General features: G+C 53.6%; 2 protein-coding genes across 2 annotated transcripts in view; one reads left to right on the forward strand and one right to left on the reverse strand.

Moving 5' to 3' along the window:
- The window catches only part of LOC134562709 (zinc finger protein 420-like), a 230,724-nt gene that overhangs the window by 101,281 nt on the left and 107,351 nt on the right, over nucleotides 1-22,092 (forward strand). The window lies entirely within an intron of this gene.
- Nucleotides 11,425-22,092, reverse strand: part of LOC134562759 (uncharacterized) — a 29,183-nt gene continuing 18,515 nt past the window's right edge. The window contains exons 15-22 of the mRNA XM_063420265.1: nucleotides 16,047-16,991; nucleotides 15,882-15,932; nucleotides 15,311-15,677; nucleotides 14,917-15,093; nucleotides 14,510-14,662; nucleotides 14,110-14,278; nucleotides 13,311-13,428; nucleotides 11,425-12,913 (exon numbers count right to left, since the gene is read on the reverse strand). Coding sequence (XP_063276335.1) covers nucleotides 14,556-14,662; nucleotides 14,917-15,093; nucleotides 15,311-15,677; nucleotides 15,882-15,932; nucleotides 16,047-16,991 — 1,647 coding nt within the window. The 3' untranslated portion in view covers nucleotides 11,425-12,913; nucleotides 13,311-13,428; nucleotides 14,110-14,278; nucleotides 14,510-14,555. The remainder of the gene's footprint in view (nucleotides 12,914-13,310; nucleotides 13,429-14,109; nucleotides 14,279-14,509; nucleotides 14,663-14,916; nucleotides 15,094-15,310; nucleotides 15,678-15,881; nucleotides 15,933-16,046; nucleotides 16,992-22,092) is intronic.

Consider the following 22,092-nt stretch of genomic DNA (forward strand, 5'->3'; position numbering starts at 1 on the left):
GTTTCTCTCCTTTTCTCAGTCATTTTTCTCCAAGTTTTCTCCTCGTGTTTCTCACTTCTGCCCTCATGTTTCTCACCCTTTCCCTCTCACGTTTCTCACACTTTTCCCCTCATGTTTCTCCTTCTTTCCCCCTCATGTTCCTTATACTTTTCCTGTTGCATTTTGTGCCCTTTTTTCACTCCTGTTTTCTGCCACTTTTCCCATCAAACTTCCCAGCCTTTTTCCCCTCGTGTTTTCTGCCTTTTTCTGCCCTCTGGTTTCTGCCTCTTTTCCCCTCAGGATTCTCACAATGTTCCCCTCACATTTGCTGCCTGTTTCTCTCTCTTTGCCAGTAAAGTTTCTCACTCTCTTGCCCTCATGTTTCCCTCCATATTTCCCCCTGTTTTTCACCCTTTTTTGCTCATGTTTCTTAGCATTTTCCCATCCCTGCCTTTTCCTCCTCTCCCCTTCCTCTCCTATTTTCAATCACATTTTTCACCATTTTCCCCTCAGTTTTCTCACCTTTTCCCACACAGGTTTCCTAGCCTTTTCTCCCTCACACTTCTCTCTTTTTTTCACTCCCATTTCTCACACTTGTCACCTCACGTTTTCTGCCTTTTTTCCCCTCACATTTCTTAACCCACTGGTTCCTGGCAGTGACTGTTCCCCTTCAGTAGTTGATGGGCTTCTCTTCTTTTTTTCCTGCACTCCCCTACTCCAAAGAATGGGTGCCAGGGCAGCGCTCCAAGAAGCCCCTGCCTGTGCCTCTGCTGAACAGAATGTCTGTGCTCAACTTGAAGAATCTCATGAAGAACAACCTAAACTGCAGCGGGCTTCCTGCTGCAGTGTTGGTTTGTATTTCAATTCCATATAGTCTTCCTAGTGTTCTAAAGAAAGAGGTACCCTGAGGGATACACATGGCAGGTGAGCAGCCACTGCACCCTCGGCCTCAAGCAAATCCCATCTCCGTTTTCATCACCTCACAGTCACTCTGACTCCTGCCTGGACAAAACCACCTGTGATGCTGTAAGAGTCGGTCTGAAAATCCCTCATCTGCCTCACGACTGTCAGAGGCTCAGACCCCCATGGACCCTGGGCCACAGCACAGGAGTTCTGGCCTGATTGATGAAAGATCCAAGCTTCTCCCTGCAGCTGCACCTACTGGACCAAGACGCCCTCCTCAGGGACCCGTGCATGAACAATGGACACTGTCACAGTTCCTGGGCCATGTTTGCAGAGGCTGTGTTTGCTCTGACCGACTGTGCTGTACCTGCTGCAGAGCCCAGACCTGCTTGCCCCAAACCTGCCTGATCTGAATGGTTGCACCTGATTCCCAGAGCAACGGGGCTCCTCACAGTGACTCATGGGTGCTCCCCCCACGCTGGCCAGGTGCCCCCCACTTCGGCCTGCATTGGCCGGGTTCCCCCTGCTTCTGAAATGACTATAAAAGTTTCCCCCTGCGACTCACACTTTGAGGCCCTCCCCGGCGAACGACGGATCTATTGGCCTGCGCCACGAGGACTGCAAAGGTGGTCTATTGGTACCAGTGTCACGAGGACTCTCGTCTGTTCAGTCAGTAGCTAAACCACCCTTTTTCTCTTTTCTCTCTCTCTCTCTCTCTTTCTCTTCTCTACTATCGCATAATTGTGTGTATCAATAAAGATACAATTGATTTTACTTGAACTAAGTTCTCATTGCCTCTTTTTGCACTCTGAAATCAAAATGAACCATCACGACCATCCTTTGGCTCATGACAGATGCTTCTTGATGCTAAGCGAAGTCCATCTGCACAGGAAATGCTTTTGGCGTTCTTTCGGAAAAAAGAATGTTTTTATTTTAAAATGTTCAGTCTCTGGAGTTTTTTCCTATTTTCACCTATTTGAATTGCCTGACATCAATATACTGCCAGCTGACGTTCTGAACTGGCTGGTCTGTGTTTGTGTGCACAGAGCAAAGGTTCCACACCGTGTCCGTTTCCCGGGTGTCTGTCAATGTCCATTTACACAGAGGGCTGAAGGGGGGGCTCAGCCTGGTCTGTGCGGCTCCGGGGCTGGGGCTGGGCTGGCAGGGGCCGCAGATGGCGCTGGGAGGCACAGCCTGAGCCCAGCCGCCATCTTGTGTGTGTCTTCCTCAGCCCCAGCCGCCATCTTGTGTGTGGCTGCCTCAGCCCCAGCCACCATCTTGTGTGTGGCTGCCTCAACAGCTGCCGCCATCTTGTGTGTGGCTGCCTCAGCCCCAGCCGCCATCTTGTGTGTGGCTGCCTCAGCCCCAGCCGCCATCTTGTGCATTGAGCTAGTCTAACTCTGAAGTGAATGTGTTGATGTTTTGTCAGCAGTCAGGATCTGCAGCAAAGACACCAACACCGCAGGACAGTCTACAGGGAATGGCATGAGTTTGGCTCAAAGCAGCCTGTCCTAACTTGTCACTGTCCTTTGTCCAGGAACAGTGGCAGCGGCAGCTCCTGCACTTCTGCTCCTTCCTGGGCATCTCCCTGGCTGCCCTCCTGGCCAAGGGCCTCGTCATCAGCACCGTAGCCTGCAACCACTTCCTGCACACCCCCATGTTCTTCTTCCTGCTCAAGCTGGCCCTCAGTGACCTGGGCTCCATCTGCACCACTGTCCCCAAAGCCTGGCACAATTCCCTTTGAGACACCAGGCACATCTCCTACACAGGATGTGCTGCTCAAGTTTTCCTCTTTATTTTTCTTATGTCAGTAGAGTATTTCCTGCTGACCAGCCTGTGCTACGACTGCTATGACTCCATTTGCAAACCCCTGCGCTACGGTACTCTCCTGGGCAGCAGAGCTTGTGCCCACATGGCAGCAGCTGCCTGGCCCAGAGCCTTTCTCAATGCTCTCATGCAAATGGCCAATACATTTTCCCTGCCCCTGTGCCAGGGCAATGCCCTGGGCCAGTTCTTCTGTGAAATCCCCCCATCCTCAAACTCTCCTGCTCCAAATCCTATCTCAGAGAACTTGGGCTCATTGCAGTTAGTGCCTCTTTGGTATTTGGTTGTTTTGTGTTCATTGTTTTCTCCTATGTGCAGATCATCAGGGCCATGCTGAGGATCCCCTCTGAGCAGGGAGGGCACAAAGCCTTTTCCACCTGTCTCCCTCACCTGGCCGTGGTCTCTCTGTTCCTCAGCACTGCAGTGTTGGCCTACCTGAAGCCGCCCTGCATCTTCTCCCTATCCCTGGATCTGGCCCTGTCAGTTCTGTACTCGGTGCTGCCTCCAGCCCTGAACCGCCTCATCTGCAGCCTAAGGGACCAGGAGCTCAAGGCTGCAGTGTAAAGAATGATGACTGGATGGTTTCAGCAACATTAAAGTGCTGGCCAATTTCTGCAAATCCCTTATACTAAAAGTCGTCTTTGATACTTCCTGTTGGTTTCTTTTGGAGGTTCTTTTTCTCTGTTTTCATTTTTAAATATTGTCCACAAAGAAATGTCATTGTTTGTGCCATTTCTCATTTTGTTTCCCTGCACCTTCCCAATGGCCACAGACTGTGTCAATGAGGGGCTGCCCTCTTGGTGGCTTTAAAGGAACTCAAGGATCTCCCAGCCAAGTTTTCTGCAGAGATGCCCTTTTGGTTCCCTTCTCTGGGGCTGCAGCAGCAATGTCTGTGTGCAGAGCTGGGGGCAGATCAGTGCTGGCACAGCAGCTGTGCCCAGCAGCAGCAGCAGCACTTGGTGTTGCCAGTGCTGCTGCCGTGGCCCTGCCCCGCTGCCCTCCTGGCCCTGCTGTTGCTGTAGGGCCTGAGTGCTCTCGGGGCCGGGCACAGGGCTGGGGGTGGCAGTGCCGGGGCTGCAGCAGGGACAGGCCATGGGCACTGCTGGGGCAGCGCTGACGCCTCAGGCCAGGGCCTGGGGGCTGCAGGCTCCTTGCCCAGGCTCTCTCCAGAACACGCCCAGGCCAATGCTCAGCAGAGAAAAGCCCCACGAGCAGCCCCAGGTTGGCTGTGCACATGGTGGGAGCAAACAGCATGGCTGGGGCTCTGCAGGGACGGTGGGGGAGACGGGAAGGAGCAGCAGAGCAGGGGCTGATCCATCCCCACTGCACTGGACACCCCAGGACAGAGTCCCAGAGCATCCTCATGCACCTGCCAACAACATCCCCCCTCTGCAGCCCTGGTCTCTCCCCCAGCTCACACAGGTGCCACATCCTTGCAGGCACAGACACGGCAGCACTGCCTCAGGAGCCCCTGTTTGCAGTGCCCAGAGCAGGCGTCAGCACCCCCATGGTGTTGGTGTGGGGAGATGAACCTGAGTGAGCACAAATGCCATCAGCCCCTGGGGCCTGGAGGGGCTGGAGGACAGGAGAGAAACCACTCAGGTTTGTGGTGGTCTCTGAAGTCAGCCAGAAAGTTTGTTCCCATCAGCTGTGAGTTTCCTGTCCCACTGCAGATGCTGTTGCTCAGAGCCGGGGCTGCCTGGCAGCCACCCCCAAACTGCCCGGAGAATTTCCTTTGCTTTCCCTTGGCTTTCTTTACTCTTTCTGGTTAATTGTTCTTCCTATTGCCCACCCCTGTTCCCAGCCCTGCAAACAGCCCATCCCTGGTTGCCCTTTCCTCCCTGGTCCCACTCCCCATTTCAGTTCCTGAGGTGTCACCATGGGAATGTCCCTTGGGGAGCAGGATCATCCTCCAAGTGCTTCAGGAATTGTCTGCAGGCTCCTGCAGTGCCTCGTGCTGCTCCCTTGTGGGCTGCTGCCACAGGCCAGGGGGGCACATCTGGGCTGCTGTGTCTGGCTGTGGGGCTCCCTGTTGTGGGCAATGAGGAGGGGCTGCAGAGGCTCTGCAGGACTGACAGGATGGGCTCTGGGGCTGTGAGGAGAACCTGAGGGACCTGGGCTACTGGACCTTCTGAAGAGGAGGCCCAGGGCTCATCCTGCAACTGCTGAAAGGGTGGTTTCAGAGAATCACAGAATCAGCAAGGTTGGAAAATACCTTGAACATCATCAAGTCCAACCTGTGCCCTGATATCACCTTGTCTCCCCTGAGCCTCCTCTTCTCCAGGATAAACAAGCCCAGCTCCCTCAGCTGCTCCTCCCAGGCCTTGTGTTCCAGACCCCTCACCAGCCTTGCTGCCCTTCTCGGGACACGCTCAAGCCCCTCCATGTCCTTCCTGAATTGGGACCCCAGAACTGGACACAGCACTCGAGGTGCTATCCAAGCAGTGCCCAGCACAGGGGAAGAATCCCTGCCCTGGTCCTGCTGGCCACACTGCTCCTGATCCATGGGAGTGCCAGGGGTGGGATGAGGGAAATGCTGGGGAGGCTGTGGGGACAAAGAGTGACTGATTGTCTGCCTTGAAGGGTCTTGATGGGGCCAAACTCCAGAATTGTAAACCAGGCTCAGCTTTCCAGAAATTCCTTTTGACTGAGTTTAGCTGCATCCCCCAGGCTCAGGATCACCACTACATTTGCAAGTTTTGCTCTGCATCATCAGCCTTTCCTGACACTGCTCAGTGTTTCTCAAATGGACAAGACAATGAATCTTGTGCCAAGCTTCCTTTCAGATGGGAAAACCTTGGTCAGCATGACAGTAAAGAAGGAAAAAGAAAGAAAATATTCACCAGTTGGAACAGAGACAGTGTCCCACTATCTTCCTCTCCACCAGTACTAATTTTGCACATTTAGAGACAACCCTGGCTCTAAAGCTGCCATCTCTCAGTCCCTGATGCTGTTTGCTACCCCTCAGCCCTGACTGCCACTGATCTGCCTGCCTGCTGTGCATGTGGGGCTGGGGATGCTCAGCCTGCAGAGAGAGGGCCATGGGGAGGCCTCAGTGCAGCTGTGCAGGGCTGAAAGGGTCCCCCAGGAAAGATGGGCACAGAGTGTTCAACAGGGCCTGTGCAGAGAGGGCAAGGGGGGATGGCTTTCAAGGGCAGGAGGTGGATTGGAGGTGGGAGTGGAAGGTTCAGGAAGATGTTCTTTTGCACTGAGGCTGCTGAGGCACTGGGCCAGGCTGTGCACGCAGGCTGTGGATGCCCCATCCTTGGCAACAGCCAAGGCCAGGTGGGAACAGGGCTCTGAGCAACAGGGTGTGGGCAAGATTGCTCAGGCTGACACAAGATGATTTCAGGGTCCCTTCCAAGCCCAAGAAAGCTCAGTCCTTCCTTCATTCTCTGGTTGCCAGTGTCCACTTGAGAGCCAGCCTGGACTCCTGGCAGCTGGGATGTCACAGTGCATGTTCCAAGTGGAACTGGCAACATCCACTAAAGAGCACAACACAACTATTGGCCCTTGTGTCAGCCCAGCTTCACCCTGCTCCAAGAGCACTGCTGTCACCCTGATTGTCCCCTGCTCCCTGAGAACCCCGTCAGTCCTGAAAGCTCCTTATTGCCTGGATTTTTCTATCCTTCCCTGCAGGATGTTCACCTTTCTCCTGAGGAAGGTACAGTGCCATTGCAGGGAGATGGACACCCCTGGATGTCCTGGTTGGGCTGGAGCTGTGTGGGGATGGTGTGGAACAGGGACCCCACTCTGAGGTTTTGCTTCCTCTGCAGGCTGCATCCATTCTTAAAGTTGGCTGTTTGCTGGATTTGGCCACAAGTTTCTGCTGCTGGATGCTCATAGTTGTCCCAATGGAGGTACGGTGCCATTCCAGGGAGGTGGACACCCCAGGACGTCCTGGCTGGGCTGGAGATCTGTGGGGATGGTGTGGGACAGGGACCCCACTCTGAGGTTTTGCTATCTCTGCAGGCTGTCACAGATGGAGAGGAAGACATGGACGTGGATTTACAGAAGGATACAGAGGAAGACATGGACGTGGAGGAAGAAGGGAGCAGAGTTGAAGGGATGGAAGTAGATGTAGAAGAGGAAAGAGTGGAAGACATGGATATAGATGTAGAGCTTGATACAGAAGAGGACATGGAGGTGGACAGAGATGAGAGTGGAGAGGAAGATATGGAGGTGGATATGGAGGAGGAGACAGAGGAAGATATGGAGGTGGACATAGAAGACCAGATTGAATATATGGAGATTGATGATAACAATGAGGAGGAGGCCATGGTGTTGGGATGAAGAGCGTGCCAGTAGCAGAACAGGCATGTGCTCCCCACAGGCAGAGTGGGTCCCCTGCTGCCAGGCTGGGGCTGGGCTGGGTGCTCCCTGCTCAGGGACACGGTGCCCAAGGCACTGGATCCTGGTGGACATCCCTGGCCTGCCCTGGGCTTGCTTGGGGCCACACAAGCCCCGTCCCAGCTGGGGCACAGCCCCCCGCCCCAGGCAGGCTCAGTTGTGGCAGCAGAGACCCGCTGTGCCAGCCTGTGCCAGCCTGGGAGCACCTGGAACAGCCCTGGTGCCTGACTTGCACTTGCTTTTCTTCCAGGTCTGAGGGACATCCCAGAAAGAGAGGCCACAATTCTGTATATATGTTTCGGAGTTGGCTGTTTTCTTTAGGATATATGTTTTAGCGTGTGTTGCCATTAGGATATAGGTTTTAGGGTTTCTTTTTTATGTTTTGTAAATATGTTTCCTATGTTTTTGTAGATATGTTCTTATGTAAATACGTTCTGCACATTGTTGCTGTTACAAATATTCTTACAATGTAAATATGTTCTCTAGTTCATGTTCGTTGCTGTTCTTCTGTGAATAAACAATCTCTGTTTTTCACAGCCCAGGTCTCCCTGCATTTGCTTTGTGCACAGGCAGCATTTCCAAAGTGGTGGTCTCCACTTGGTGCAGGTTGCCAGGGCTGGAGGTGCCTGGGGGAGCTGGCACAGCCAGCCCAGGAGTGGGGTCCCTGTGCACACAGGGCTCCCCCTGACAGAGGTCACCCTCTGCTTGCCCTTTCTTGGGACACCCTTGGCGTGTGCAGGGCCAAATCCCCGTGGGCCCTGTGCCATGGGATGCCAGGAGGGAGCAGGGCTGAGCCTGCCTGGCCCTGCAGAGCCTCAGCCATGGCTCTTCCCTGGGCAGCCCCAGGGCTCCCGAGGCTGCACTGGGCTGCGGGCAAGCCCTGCTCCTGGGCACCCTGAGGGGCTGCAGCCAGCCTGGAGGGAGCTGCAGCACAGGGGCCTCTGGCCTGCATGCACCAAGATTGCCTTTGCAAACCCCTCTGGCACCACACTCTGCCACAAGCACAACAAGAACTGATCCTCCCAGGGAAAGGCATGACCTTCACTGGCACCAATTTGTCCCTTGCACTTTCTGGCACAGCAAAGGTCAGCACTTGTAATCCCTGTTCTGCACTCCCTGCCTGGGCACTCAAACATCTGAACCCTCCAGAACATCTTGAATTAGCACCAACCTGCAGGAAGCTACGGGGGGAGAACCCAACCACACAGAGAAATCCTTGACACTGAGAGTCTGGGGCATGGCTGAAACTCAAGTATTTTAATGCCAAGAGAGAGGCTTTGTATTGCTGAATTCATTCTCCAAAGATAACAACAATGAAAGCTTTCAGTCTCCTCACCTGCCACAGATGTGTATTGCTGAGGTTTGCTTCTGGGTTATGACGGATTTTTATGAACCTGTTCAGAACTCTGATGCGGTTCCCACTGGCTCCCACACGGCTTTTGGGCACTTGGTGTGGCTGCAGCTCCAGCACCAGCCCTGGTGCACAGGAATTCCAGGAGGAGATCCACAGAAGGAATCAGCCATTGACAGAGAAAAACAGCAGTTTGCAAGGCCCCAATCCCCACAGCACTGCAGACTGGGGGAACCCAGCCTCTGCATTTACACTTCGGCCTCTGTGTCTCACTTCTGCTCTCACTAAAGTCCCCCCAGTTTCCCTCATGCTCAGATTCCCAAGATCATTCAAAGCAGCATTAGGAGCAGGGATAGATGATGGGAACTGTCCCAAGGCTGGACAAAATTTCTCTTCTCAGGCCTGACAAGTGCAGGCAAGGAGAGAGGAGAAGCCTGCCTGAAAGAGGTGTGCAATCAAAGCAGTAATGAAATAAAGGTCTAATGAGAGAAGCTGAAGAGATTTTCAATGTATACATAAAGATACAGAGAGAAACATAGATTTAGATATAGATATAGTGTAACATGAGGCTGGTGGGTTGGAGAAAGACACACGACACAGGATCTTCTTGGGCTCAGACCAACAGCCACAATTTATTGTTCCAAGCTCCCTTTGATAGTGAGTTTGAATTTCCCAGCCTTGGGAAGCCTGCTGGTTGGGAATCTCTGCCGTGCCCAGATCTCTGGCCAGTGCTGTGTCTGCATCCAGGGCTTGGATGGGGTTGCTTGAGCTCTTTGCTCCCCATGGCACTTCTAGAACAAGCCAGGCCAGCCCAGTTGGGTCTCTTATGGTCAGACTCATTATGTCCAGCTGTAAACCAGCTGGACCTTGCTACATCTCCTCCCTTGGTTTTGATTCAAATGCCAATTGTTTGCTGTTATCCCATTTGCAAGGGCCCTTTTACAGATGGGGTAACAGCAGACAGCATGGCTTTAATTTGAAGGAGGTTTTGTCCAACTTCATCCTCCTCAGCCAGTGATGTGTCCCATGTAGCCCTGGAGTTGCAGCACTCACTGCCAGGAGCTGTCAGGCCAGATCACAATCTTCTAGGCTAGCATGGGACAGGTTAATTGCTTATGGGTACAAATTACAGCTTAGCACTGAAACAAGGAAACATTCAACTTTGAAAACTGGGAGAAAAAACAATGAACAGAAAAGCAATTTGTAATCAGAAAAAACACCTTGTAAACAGAACAACAGTTTGTAACCAAATAGAACCCTTCAGTGAACTGTCACTTGAAGAGTCCCAGATCCTCATGAGGTGGGTGAAGAAGCTGTTTCTGTCCCTGTTCCACACACGGCTCCACAGCATCTGCTGAGGGCCCTCAGGAGAATGCTGCTCGTGCTCTTGGACAGGACCTAAGGCAGGACGGACACGTCTGGCAGGTACCCAAAGCCTTCCAGTGTCCTTGCAAAGCACTTGGCAGGGCTGTACTGTGAGCAAAACACATTCAAAATGCTCTTGTGTCACAGACACAAGATCATTCGTGAAGGAGCTCTAGCATTCAATTGTAAACACCTGGGACAACATTTGATAATTAACTGTGCAATTAGTTCAAAGACAGTGGGTGCCATCTTTTTTGGATCATGAGGTAGAAACATTCATTCTGGAATGTGCAAAGGATCAGGCCAGTGTGTATTCCACTGTCCAGTAATACCAGTAGGATGAAAATTAACAATGAGAATAAACACAGTGATACACACCTCTGGGCATGTCCTGTGGACTTGTCTGTTTGTGCTAGCTTGCTCTGCTGTTTGGAGAGCAGCTTTTGCCTCTGGGGTTAATTTTCTGGGGGAAGTTAATTCAGAGTCACCCTTTAGGAGGTCAACTAAAGGTGCTCATTGAGAGTTGGTCAGTCCTAGGTAAGGTCTGACCCAGCCGATGGTACCCAAGAGTTTTTGTGCATCGTTTAGAGTTAGAATTTTGGTTGAAAATGGAATTGTTTGTGGCTGTATAGTCTGGTCCATTATTTTGAGTCCCAAATATTTCCAGGCTGGTTGCTGCTGCACTTTCTCTGGTGCTACTTGCAGCCCAAATGTTTTTAATGCTTGCAACAGGCTTGGCTGAATCAGGGAGAGTTCATTTTTGCTTTGGGTTGCAATCAAAATGTCATCCATGTCATGGGAACAGTATGCCCCTGGAAATGGTTCTCTCACTGATGAGAGTACCTGAGCAGCACAGCCCTGACAGATTGTGGGGCTGTTTCCCCTGTTCTGGGAAAGTACTTTCCATTGAGAACCTTGCACTGGTGCAGCATTATTGACAGAAGGCAGGGTAAAGGCAAACTTTGGGGTGTCCTCTGGGTGCAATGGAAGAGTGAACAAACAGTCCTTTAAGTCCACAGTCAGGATGTCCCAGGAGGCAGGAATCACTGCAGGAGATGGCAGACCAGGCTGCAACGTGCCCGTTCTCTCCATCACAGAGTGGATTTTTCTCAGCTCATGGAGTAACCTCCACTATCCAGATTTCTTTTTTATAACAAATACTGGGGTGTTCCAAGGGCTCATAGATGGCTCTATGTGTCCTTGAACCAGTTGTTCCTGTACCAGGGTTCTTAGGGCATCTAGTTTCTCCTTTTTAATGACCACTGTGGTCCCCACCCAGGCTGAGCAGTGAGCCATTTTAGAACCAGGGTGGGACACTTTACACCCTCTAATGCAGTGGCCCCTGTCAAAAATCCGCTCCCACCTCAGCCCACCCCAGAGCCAGAGAACTCTGGGGAAGGCCTTCCCATCTGGGAATGTCAGATAGGATTGATTCCTCCCATTTAGATTGAGAAAGTGACATTTTGTGCTGCTCTGGCCAAACTATGCCAATTTTGTTTGACCAGTGGGCAGGGTCAGCACCAAAGACACAGACACCCCCTGAAGGAATCAGTGTCATTTCCTACAGCTCAAAGCAGCAAAGGAGCACAAAAGGACCAGCTCAGCAATGCCCCCAAGCATCACAATCAAAGATTGTCCGCAGTGATGAAGAAAGATCCATCACCAGTTGCCCTCACACTTTCCCATCACCCACACCCACACATCAGCTGGGGGAAGCTGTCACAGCCAAGGACTGCAGAGCCACTCCTGGACACTGGGAATTCCTGCAGGTGCCTCCAGCCACAGGTGAGGCTCCAGCTTGGCTGTGAGAGAGCCCAGCTTTGATAGAGATGGATAAACAAACTGACAGCATTTCTAGTGCAGGAACATCTGGTTTCATCCTCCTCTTGGGTCCCTCCCAAAGCCTGGCCAGGGCCCAAGGAGGAACCAAGGGAGTTGCCTTTGACCATACAGCCCCAGACAAGGCCAGATGTCAGATTTCATGGCCTTGTCTGGCTTCTAAATACAGAAAGATCATGACCTGTTTCACTAAGGAGTGGATACATCTAGTACAAGGCTAATAACCATGCATATTTTGTTAAGGAGCAGATACAAAGATACCCTTTGGTTGGGAGGTTCATCCAGAGGTCACCTTTGGCTCAGGGCCTGTTGTTCAGGCCTCACTCAGGCCTCTTGTCCAGGCCTGGCTCTTCAGGGTTTAGTGCTGGGCTTGACACTGCTGGTTTAACACTTCCACTTGATGAGCTCAGAGGTCTTTTCCAACAGGAAGGATTCTGTATTTCCATGATTTTATCTGCTGCATTCAGTCAGGTCCATGTTAGCAGCATCACTTTGGTCAAAAAGTTCCCTCTTGCTCAGCTCTTGTGGCCTAAGGCTTCAGCTCCTTCAGCTCCTGGTGCAAAGCTGCTCATGCTGAACGAGACGACTCCGAGAGAAGAACACAGTTCATGCAATTCCTTCTGGGACACTGAGAGGGGAGAGTGTGGAAACAGGAGCATTGTTTGCTGTGGCCTCCTCTCTGCCCTTCACGCCTTTCAGCGCTCAGAAACAGCCCAGAGCTTTCTCCAAGAGTGCAATGGAGCAGCTGTTCCTGCTCCCAGCTCTGGCTCCTCCCAGGCTCTGACCCTGCCTGGTTTTGTCCCTCTTGCTGTGCCCTCTGTTCCCCTGGGCTCAGTGGCTGCTGCCCAGGACGGTGGAAGTGGCACAGATCCAGTGGTGGAGACCCTCCTTTCTCTGCCCTTGGAGCTGCCTGCTCACAGCAGCCTTTTCCATCTGGAAGCTGCACATGGAGAGGGAGTCCTCACCTCTGTTCCTTGCACAAAGCCCAGGGCTGCAGAGCTGGGCTGGCCACAAGTGGGGCAGCACAGCAAACAGGGAACCTGCCAGTCCCTTCCAGCCCTGTGTGCTCAGAGTTTGGGCCCTGGAGCTGCAGGTGGGCAAAGGCAGCTGCTTCTGCTCCCTCTGTGTGTGCCCGTGTTGAGCAGTGCTGCTCCATCAGTCTGTGCCCAGCACCGGGGAAAAGCCTCAGCCCTGCAGGGCCAGGAGCTGCCGGGCTGTGCCTGAGCAGCTCAGCCAGCGGGAAGGGAGCTGCTCCACACGGGAACCAGCAGCAAAGGACACTCCTTTCTTAGGAAAGTTTTTCTATTAAAATAAAAAGAAAAGAAAAAATGAGAACGATAAAAACAAATCCCGAATCTATTGTGAAAAATACTTAGTAACTTTGGATAAAGAGATAACTAATCTTTTTAAAATGAGATCTCAGTTATTTGCTTTGTAAATGTGTTGATGGCATGGATCCATCCTACTGACCTCAGCAGCCGTTTAAAAAGATTTTGCAGTTTGTTTCCAGTATTATTTTAAATTGTGGTAGAAAGAATAGGAAATTGCTGTGCTCCACCAGATCTAAGCAAGACTGGGAATCTAAATTTTGTCAAACTCCAAATCCTTTAGAAGATGACCTTCCTTCTCACTCCCTGAAGGAGCTGCACATTCCCTTGGAAGTTTTCAGAGATTTTTAAAGACACAAAGTCCCACTTACAGCTTGTTGCTCTGGTTTCGAGGTGCAGAAGGGCAATTAATTCTTCATCCATCAGCTCCAGACTGCACTGCCTTAGGAACACCATCCACTCGCCAGGTTTTGCTCAGTTGTGGCACTCCTAGAGGAGGAAGAAAGGGCAATTGCACAATTCCAGCCAAAAAGGAAGGAAGAGTGGGACAGACAAAACATCCTGTGAAGATCCAGGCATTCAGCTGGGACTGTGGAGTGTTTGGGTTCTTGCCAATTGGATGTGGATCCCTACCTGCAATCTCTGGGCCAGCAGGAGAGTCTCACTCAGCTGCCAAAGCAGAAAGCTCAGGCGCTGTGCTCAGAAGGGGCTGGTGTGCTGCAAAGCTGTCAGAGCAATGTGAGGGCAGAGCGAGCCCAGCCGTGCCCAGGGCTGAGCCCAGCAGAGCCCAGGCAGAGCCCAGAGCAGCCTCAGCACCCGCAGAGCCCGGCTGCAAGGACAGAAACCAGAAACTGCCCGTCAGCTGAAGGCTCCTGTGCCCTTGTCCCAGCCACCCGCAGTGCCCAGGCCGTGCTGGCCGTGCTCAGAGCTGGGCCCAAACCTCCCCATCACTGCTGCCCTTGGAGGCAGAGCAGGAGGGCAGCACATGTGCCCAGCCTGCAGCCAGCCATGCCACATCCAGCCCCTCAGCAGCTGCCCAGAGCCAAAAAGCAGCTGGACAGCCCAGGGAAGGATTTGTTGCCTCCGGCCCAGCAAAGGGAGGAACCTTTGGTGCCCGGCCAGGCCATGCCATGGCCGGATCTGGGAGCATCCCCCTGGCTGTGGACTCACCTGCAGATTGGGCATGGAGCATGTCTCTGAAGAAGGTGCCAGAATCAAACTCCATCATCTTCAGCTGCTGGTGACCAGGTGGAGGAAGAGATTGTCATCCCTGAGGTTGTCCTTGGTGTCTCCAGCAGCAGCCCCACCTGACAGAGCTTCTCCAGGGCCTCCTCCTTCCCTAGGGGCCAGAGCAGGCTGTCACTGTTCTGCCCAGGGCCCCAGCCATCAGTGAAGAAGGACAACCAAAACTAGGATGGATGGTGGCCACCAGTGCTTGCTGAAGCAGGTCTCCAGCTAAGCTCCAGTACAGATGTTCCCATCTGATGATCCCTGCTCAGAGCTACAGGCAGGACAAAAACAGTCTGCTCTTCTTTAGCACTGATTGCCATGAGATGTGTGGAGCTGTTACCTGCCAGGTTTTGGATCCAATTGTGCACATGGACCTCTCCCATCTTCTAGGGCAGATGAACACCCTGCAGCCAAGGATCATTGAAGAGGTCTTCTAAGGATGGCCTGTCCAAGGGTTGCATGGACAAACACCTCTTAATGACATCCTGGCACTCTGAAGAGACAAACCAGAATCCATCAGTCACTTGGAGAAGGATCCCGTCTACTTTGGCCCCCCATTCCCATGCCCAGGCCATGCTGGGTGTGCCCAGAGCTGTGCCTAAACTTCCCGATGCATTGTCTGTTTGGAGGAGAGCAGCAGAGCAGGACATGTGCCCCCTCCCCAGCAGCTGCCAGAGCAGGGTGCTCATGAGGCTGCTGCTGTCTCCCAGCACTGGTATTCCCCTGTGCCCAGAGATGAGGATCCACCTGGAGAGAGCCATCGTGGGAACAAGATGCGGCCCCAGATGATCTGCTGGCCCCTCCTGAACGGGTGTTTCCCCACGACCAGGTGGTACAGCAGGAGGCCCAGGGACCAGATCGTTGCTGCCTCGCCGTGGTAGCGCTGCTGGTGGATCCACTCTGGTGGGCTGTAGGACAGGGTTCCTGTGGAACACAGACGCAGTTCATCAGGGGATGCTGCTACTCCTAGAGCCTGGCCCCAGCATCCCTGGGCATGTGGGGGCTGGCCCCCTCCCACCCCCAGACAAAAGGAACTTGGCTCAAGAAATCATGCTGTTGCCAGCAGCAAGAGGGGGAAGGCCCGGTGCTACAGCCAGGCTGGGCCAGGAGATGCCCAGGAACATCCCCTGAGGGGGCTCACCTGCAAATTGGGTGTAGGCTGTGTCTTGGAGGAAGGCGCCACAGCAAAAGTCGATGAGTTTGAGCTCTCCTGTGGCCAGGTCGAGCAGGATGTTCTCAGGCTTGATGTCCCTGTGCAGGACCCCGCAGCTGGTGCAGTGTCGCACAGCCTCCAGCACCTGGCGGAACAGCGCCCGCGCCTCCTCCTCCGGCAGGAACCTCCGCTCCGCCAAGAAAGCCGACAGGTCCTGGCACCGCTCGGGACGCTCCAGCACCAACAAGAAGCTGGTGGGGAGCTCAAGCCACTCCAGGAGCTGAATGACAGCCGCACAGCCAGCGGACACCTTGTCCAGCAGCACGATCTCCAGGGGCGCACGGGCGCCGTTGGGCTGCGGGAGGAGCACGATGCCGTCAGTGGGGCTGAGGCCGTGCCGGGGCTCTGGGAGCCCTCAGCCAGCCCCGGCTGCTCTGGGCGCCCCGCTCAGCCCAGGCCCGCTCTCCCTGCACGGCTCCCGGCGGCTCCCACCCTGCCGGGCCCCGGCTCCTCGCCGCCCGCCACGGCCCGGCTTCTGCCGCTGGCCCCGCTCACTCACCAGCTCGCCCCAGAGCCGGATGCGATCCCGCGGCACGCATTTGATGGCCACCTGCGAGCAAGGGACAGCAGCGGGCTGAGCTCACCGACCGCCCCGCTCCGGTCCGATCTTCTCCTGCTCCGCCCTCCGCCTCCTCCTCCGCCCGCCCCCGGCCCCGCCGCTCACCGGGGCGCCGTCCGACACTCGTGTCGCCGAGTAGACGCTGCCGAATCCTCCGCGCCCCAGCAGCGAACCCAGCCGGTACCGGTCCTGCAGGGCCTCCTGCGCCTTCCCTGCGGGCGACACGCGGCCGTCAGCGCTCGGCCCGGGGCCAGACACGGCCCCCGAGCGCCCCCCGAGCGGCCCGGGCCGGGCATCCCTACCCGCGCCGGGCCCCGGCGGTTCGGGGCCGGCGGCTGCGCTGCCGAGCGGCGGAGCTCGGGCCGGGGAAGCCGCAGCGGAGGCGGCGGGAGCGGCCGCGCCGCGTGTGTCCTCCGCGGGGCCCGGGAGGAGGCGGCGCCGGGCTCGGGGTCGGCACCGGGGCCGAGGCCGTGCCCGGCCCAGGCGCAGCCAAAGGGTGGCGATGCCGCCCCAGCCCCAGGCACTGATCCCGGCCCAACAGCGCCACCTCCAGCACGGCCAGAGCCGGGCCCAGGCGAGACCGCGGCGGGACGCCCGGGGACGGGGACGGGGCAGCCCCGCCCGGGGCCGGGGACGGGCCGGGGGCATGGCCCGGCCCGGCAGGGGGAGAGGGAAAAGCCGGGACGGGGACACCGAGAGGGGCTGGGGAGACCGGGAAAGGGACACCAGGAGAGAGTGCAGGAATGTGGAATAGGGAGAGGAGGAACGAGAGATGAGGAGGGTCGCAGAGTTCGTAGACTCTGTGGAGTCGCTGCCGCCGCTACCGCCGCTGCCGCCGAAGCCCCGGGGCCGTTTGTCCGCGTGTCCGTTCCACGGCCGAGCCCCGCGCGCCCCGGGGGCAGCCCCTGAGCCTGTCCAAACACGGGAACTTGGCCCTGTGCAGCCCAGACCCAGAGTCCTGACTCCTGCGCTGTGCCAGAGGAATCCCCTCGCTTGCTGCTCTGCATTGTCCCTGCTCAGGCTCACACACTGCCGGGACACATTCCCTGCCTGCAGGATTCGTGCCCGACCCAAGCACTACACTTATGTCTCCAGCACTGCTTGACAACAAAAACAGGGGAAGGCAAACTGTGTGTACAACCCATGGTACTTTAGAGTGTCTAAAACTCACTAAGTCACCGATCTTCGAGGTGACATCCCTTTGGAATTAATGGCATGGACAAGTAGTGCAACATGGAAAAGGGAAGCATAGGAAGAAATAGAGGAAAACAGCTTGGTTTGTTTCTTTCATTTTCATTTCCCTTCTGGAAAGCTGTTTCAGTTTTCCAGCAATCTTCTCCACAGTCCCAGCTGCTCTTTCCAAGAACCTTTCATGGAGAACGAGGTCCAGCTTCTGTTACAAGATGTGCCAGCAACTCCAGCTTCTCTTGGATTTCTATCCTGTGAGTGCAGCACGACTTTTCCAGCAAAGCAGGACAAATGTCTGGAGAACTTTACAATTTCTCTGTCCTTTTCCCTGTGGACTGGGCAGTTGTGCCATTGGTAAGGTTTCACAGTTGCTGTTCTAAGCCTAGAAAACAGGAGGTGGTACCAGGCATAGCTGGGGAATGCAAGGCTGAGTGAATTCAGAGAAAGAATCTCCCTGACACTGTGTGAGCTCCCCGGGCTGGGCTCAGCTTCCTGCTGGGACTCTGCACAGGGCTGAGCTGCAGCTGGGATCAGCAGCAGCTGCAAATACCTCTGGGCATTCCCATTTTCTGCTGCTCAGAGCAAGCAATGAAGCGAGTGAAGAAGTTGAGGTTTGTCTTTCTCCTGGTGGTTTTTTTTTCATTTTATTTGACACTCCAGAGGGCAATTTCTGTGATGGCCTCTGTAAGTTGATTTGATTTCAGCAGCACCAGCAGCACCAGGGCTGTGTTGGAGCTCTGCAAACGTGACCTGTGTGGCTTTAATTCCCCTCGACTCAGTGCCCAGGGACTTGGGAGCATTTCACACTCTTCTTATCATGGTGCCTGCCACAAAAATCCTCAGTTCACTGTCACAAAAGCACAATGATGGAAAAAGGCAATTGCAGTTGTGCTGCTCAAATTCACTTGGCAGCCAGAAGGGTGCAAGAGCAGGCGCCATCTCCAATTGGCAAGGCAAAGGCAAGAGCAGCCTGCTGCTGTCACCTGAGGGTGAGTCAAAGAGCGCTGCAAAGAGCGCTGGAAGCCGAGCCTTTCTTTCTCTGGAGGCTGCTGAGGGCAGCCCAGGCGGGCCCTGGGCAGTCAGGGCTGTGTGTGGGTGATGGCTGCTGCAGTGCAGAGTCCAGCTGGAAAAGGCCCTTGGCAGGCGAGGCAGGAGCAGGCGGGAAGGGGCCGGCGCTGCTGCTGCTCCTGGCCGGGAGCCGCGGCTGGGCCGGGCCGGCGCCCGCTGCGCTGCGGCTGCTGCTGCTGCCAGAGCCGGGCGGGACTCGGGGACAGCGAATGGACACGGGGGGACAGCAAAGGCCTGCGGGGCTGCGGGGATGTTGGCGCTGGGGCCAGCGGCAGCACAGAGCTGCAGCCGCGATTAACCCCGAGGGGAGCGCTGGGGAAAGGCTCCATTTCAGCCTTTCTTGACGGGTGGCTATGAAGGGAGCGAAATAAAAGGAGAACAAGCAGGGCCCGACCCCTTCTCCTTTGGGAGGAGCTGCGCGCCTGGGGCTGAGGGGCCGTGAGGGGCCGTGAGGGGATGTGAGGGAATGTGAGGTGTGAAAAAGGCATATTGTGTAGCTCTATGCAGATATTTACTGTATGTGATATGCTAGGTAGAAAAGTTATAATGTATTAACTTTTGAATGATATAGTGAATGTAGTTTTGTAATTTACATTAAGCTTTAGTAATTAAAACTGAAGCTAAGTGTGTGTGATATTCTTTTTAACTCAAGAAGGAGAGCAAATAATGAAGAATTCTTTGCACAGAGATAATGGTTGCAGAGACTTTAAATTTTCTAGTGAAGAATTTATGGCCTTTTCTTATCAACAAGAAAGGAAAACTCTACAAGGACCCACAGACTTACCGGCGCCTGGATTAACAGAAAACTTTCGTGACATGAACCAGCTGAGATTACATGTTTTAAATAAAATATGCATAGTCATGAGGACGATCCTCAAAAGAGAGGGATTTTTCCCTACTTTTTTTGCCTTCCCTCCTAGCTAGCTTTTGTCTAGAAGGGAAAAGGCCTGGCCCAGGCTGCTCCCTTTGTTCTTATTGTCTCATAAATTGTCCTACTCTAAATTGTTTAACTTTTATTATTGTATTTGTATTACTATTTTTTATAACTATTTTTTAATTTTTATTAAATTTCTAAAAATCCCCAAAGCGAGTGATTGGCATTTGTTACATGAGGGGATGTGAGGGGCCCTGAGAAGATGTGAGGGGCTGTGAGGGGATGTGAGGGGCCGTGAGGGGATGTGAGGGGCGGTGAGGAGATGTGAGGGGATGTGAGGGGATGTGAGGGGATGTGAGGGGATGTGAGGGGATGTGAGGGGATGTGAGGGGATGTGAGGGGCCCTGAGAAGATGTGAGGGGCTGTGAGGGGCTGTGAGGGGATGTGAGGGGATGTGAGGGGCTGTGAGGGGCTGTGAGGGGCTGTGAGGGGATGTGAGGGGATGTGAGGGGATGTGAGGGGCTGTGAGGGGATGTGAGGGGCTGTGAGGGGATTTGAGGGGCTGTGAGGGGCTGTGAGGGGCAATGTGGGGTTGTGCTGGGCCATGAGGAGCCTCAGCCCTGACAGGACGGGTGTCCCACCATGTCCCCAGGGCAGGGCAGCCGTGAGGGGCCACAAACAGATGTGGTGGCAAAGCAGGCTCGAGGCACCTCTGGGAGAGGAGGAGACCCTCCCCTAGCTCCAAACCACACCAAATCCACCATTAATGGCACTTTCCATCTTTAGAATCCACTGGCAATTTGAAATAGACCGTTCAGGTTAATCCCAATGGGAGAAGGAAGGAATTTTCCCAGTGAGTGACATCAAGCCTTTGGTAATAATGTCTAGGATTTAAAAGTCTTAACAATTAAAATCAATACTAATTGATAATAACAAGAAATAAACTCCCAAATCCCAGTACCACACTAAAATAATGAACCACATTTTTCTTTATTATCACAAGGTTCATGGAGACAAATCCTTTCAACTCTCCATCTCACATCTTCCCTACCAGAGAAACAAGGCCATTTGCGGTGTTTCATACAAGTTAAAATTGACAGCTGGAGGGAAGAACAGGGCAATACCACCAATTTCCATGTCCAACCCAGCAGTTTTGACTCCAAAGTGGAGGGAATAAAATAGAATGGGGGCAGGGCCTGGTCAGATATTTCTCTAAAGTATGAGAAATCACCTCCAAGTCAACAGGAGGGAAAAAGAAATGCCTATAAAGCACCCTGTGCTTTATAGCTGGGAGGAGCTGGACATGGACAGAGGCATCTGGAACAGTTCTTTCCTCAGGCTGAGTTTTCCAGCCTAGCCCTGAAGTCAATCAAGTGCTTTCCCAGAGGATTCCAGGGTTGCCAACCACCCTTCAAGAGGTGGCTCACAGGAGCACAGAACCTTTCTCATGGTTCTGAGCAGAAAAAAGGGCAAGAGATGCCCAATTCAGAGCTCTGTGTAAAAACCTGGAAAATAAAAAATCAGTTGAACTCTGAAGCCCAGCTGTGGGCCCTGCAGTCTCAGATGCAAGGCAAAACTGGAAAGGCTTTTTACCTGACACTGAAGAGCTAACAGATGAATGTGTGTGACATTTGGAGAGGCTTCCAGTTTTCTACAGTGTTCCTTGAAGTGTTGAACTTGATTTTGTCTTTGCCTCCTCTTGCACTAGAGGAGCCTCATTTCCCCAGGCAGGAAGGCAAAGCTCATTGCTGGCCCTGGCTGGAGCTGTCCCTGCAGCATTTCCATCCCTGCCGGGGCCTCTTCCCTCAGGGTCCCCAGCAGCAGCTGCTGCAGCAGCACATGGAAGCTGCAGATGGAGCTGCTGCCCAGCCCAGCCTGAGCTGCACAAGGATCCTGCTGACAGGAACCCCAAGATCCCCTCCCAGGGGCCCTGCAAACACTTGCCCATCTCTTCTGTCTGCTCCATGCAGACCCTGCAGGGAACATCCTGCCTCTCCTCTGGGGCAAGGCCAGCACCCCAAATTCACACTCCAAATGCCGGATTCTGGCCCCTTTCTGCATCTGTGAGATGGGGCTACAGCATTATCCAGACAAACTCACTGTACTTCAGCCTGCAGCCTGCAAACCCAGCCCTTGCACAGTGGGTTTACAAGGACCACAAGTAATAGGCCAAACAGAATTAATTTTCAACTGTGACCCTTCATTCTCGGTGGTAGATTCTTCTATTCTTTACCATGAAACACCTCTTCAATTAGACTGCAAGCACTGGGCCTGATGCCTGCAGTAACAGAACAAACCAAAACCAGCCAGATTTCCTTATGAAAATAGAAAGACATAATAAATAGTTGTTGGAGTCTAGAACATCTCTCTGGCTACTTTGGAGGGTTTGGAGACTAGACAGGGGGGTCTGAGATCTGTCCAAGGGGGTCAACTAGCTTCACACAGAGCTCAAGAGGATACTGCTTCTAATCTTTGGCTATGGGAGTGAATGCTCACATTGTATGAAGAATCACAAGCCGAGAGATTTCCAAAGAAGTAGTAGTTAGTTAATTATAGAGTGTAAATGTAGAATCTAGGATTTTTAGTATATGAGTTTGAAGAGGCAAGATGAAGGATTTGGGGAGTGGTCCTGTCCTCCTTGTTCTTTTTCTTTCCCCCCATTTTCTGCTGAGTTGTATTACATGGATAGTTTAGAGTAGAAATGACATGTTAACCTACGTAGTAAGTATTGGTAAAATTCTGCAACTAAAAGGTTCGTTGTGGACGGTGGTTGGGTCAGAGAAATGGTACAAAAGGTCTGGGACCCTCTGATCCGTGTCCTGCTCTGCTGGAGATGCCTTGCACAGCTGAGAAAGAACTGAGGGATAATGAGGAATAAACAGCCTTGGAAACACGGATTGGCAGACTCAGCTTGTCGTCTCTGGCTCCGGTGTGAAACACTTAGTGCTAGAGAAGACGAAAAACCTTATTACCTCGGGGAACAGCAACCCTGAGATTGTGGAAAGAACTAATGGTCTCCTG

This window comes from Prinia subflava, chromosome 30 (assembly GCF_021018805.1).
Source record: "Prinia subflava isolate CZ2003 ecotype Zambia chromosome 30, Cam_Psub_1.2, whole genome shotgun sequence".
In the NCBI taxonomy this organism is placed as follows: Eukaryota; Metazoa; Chordata; class Aves; order Passeriformes; family Cisticolidae; genus Prinia; species Prinia subflava.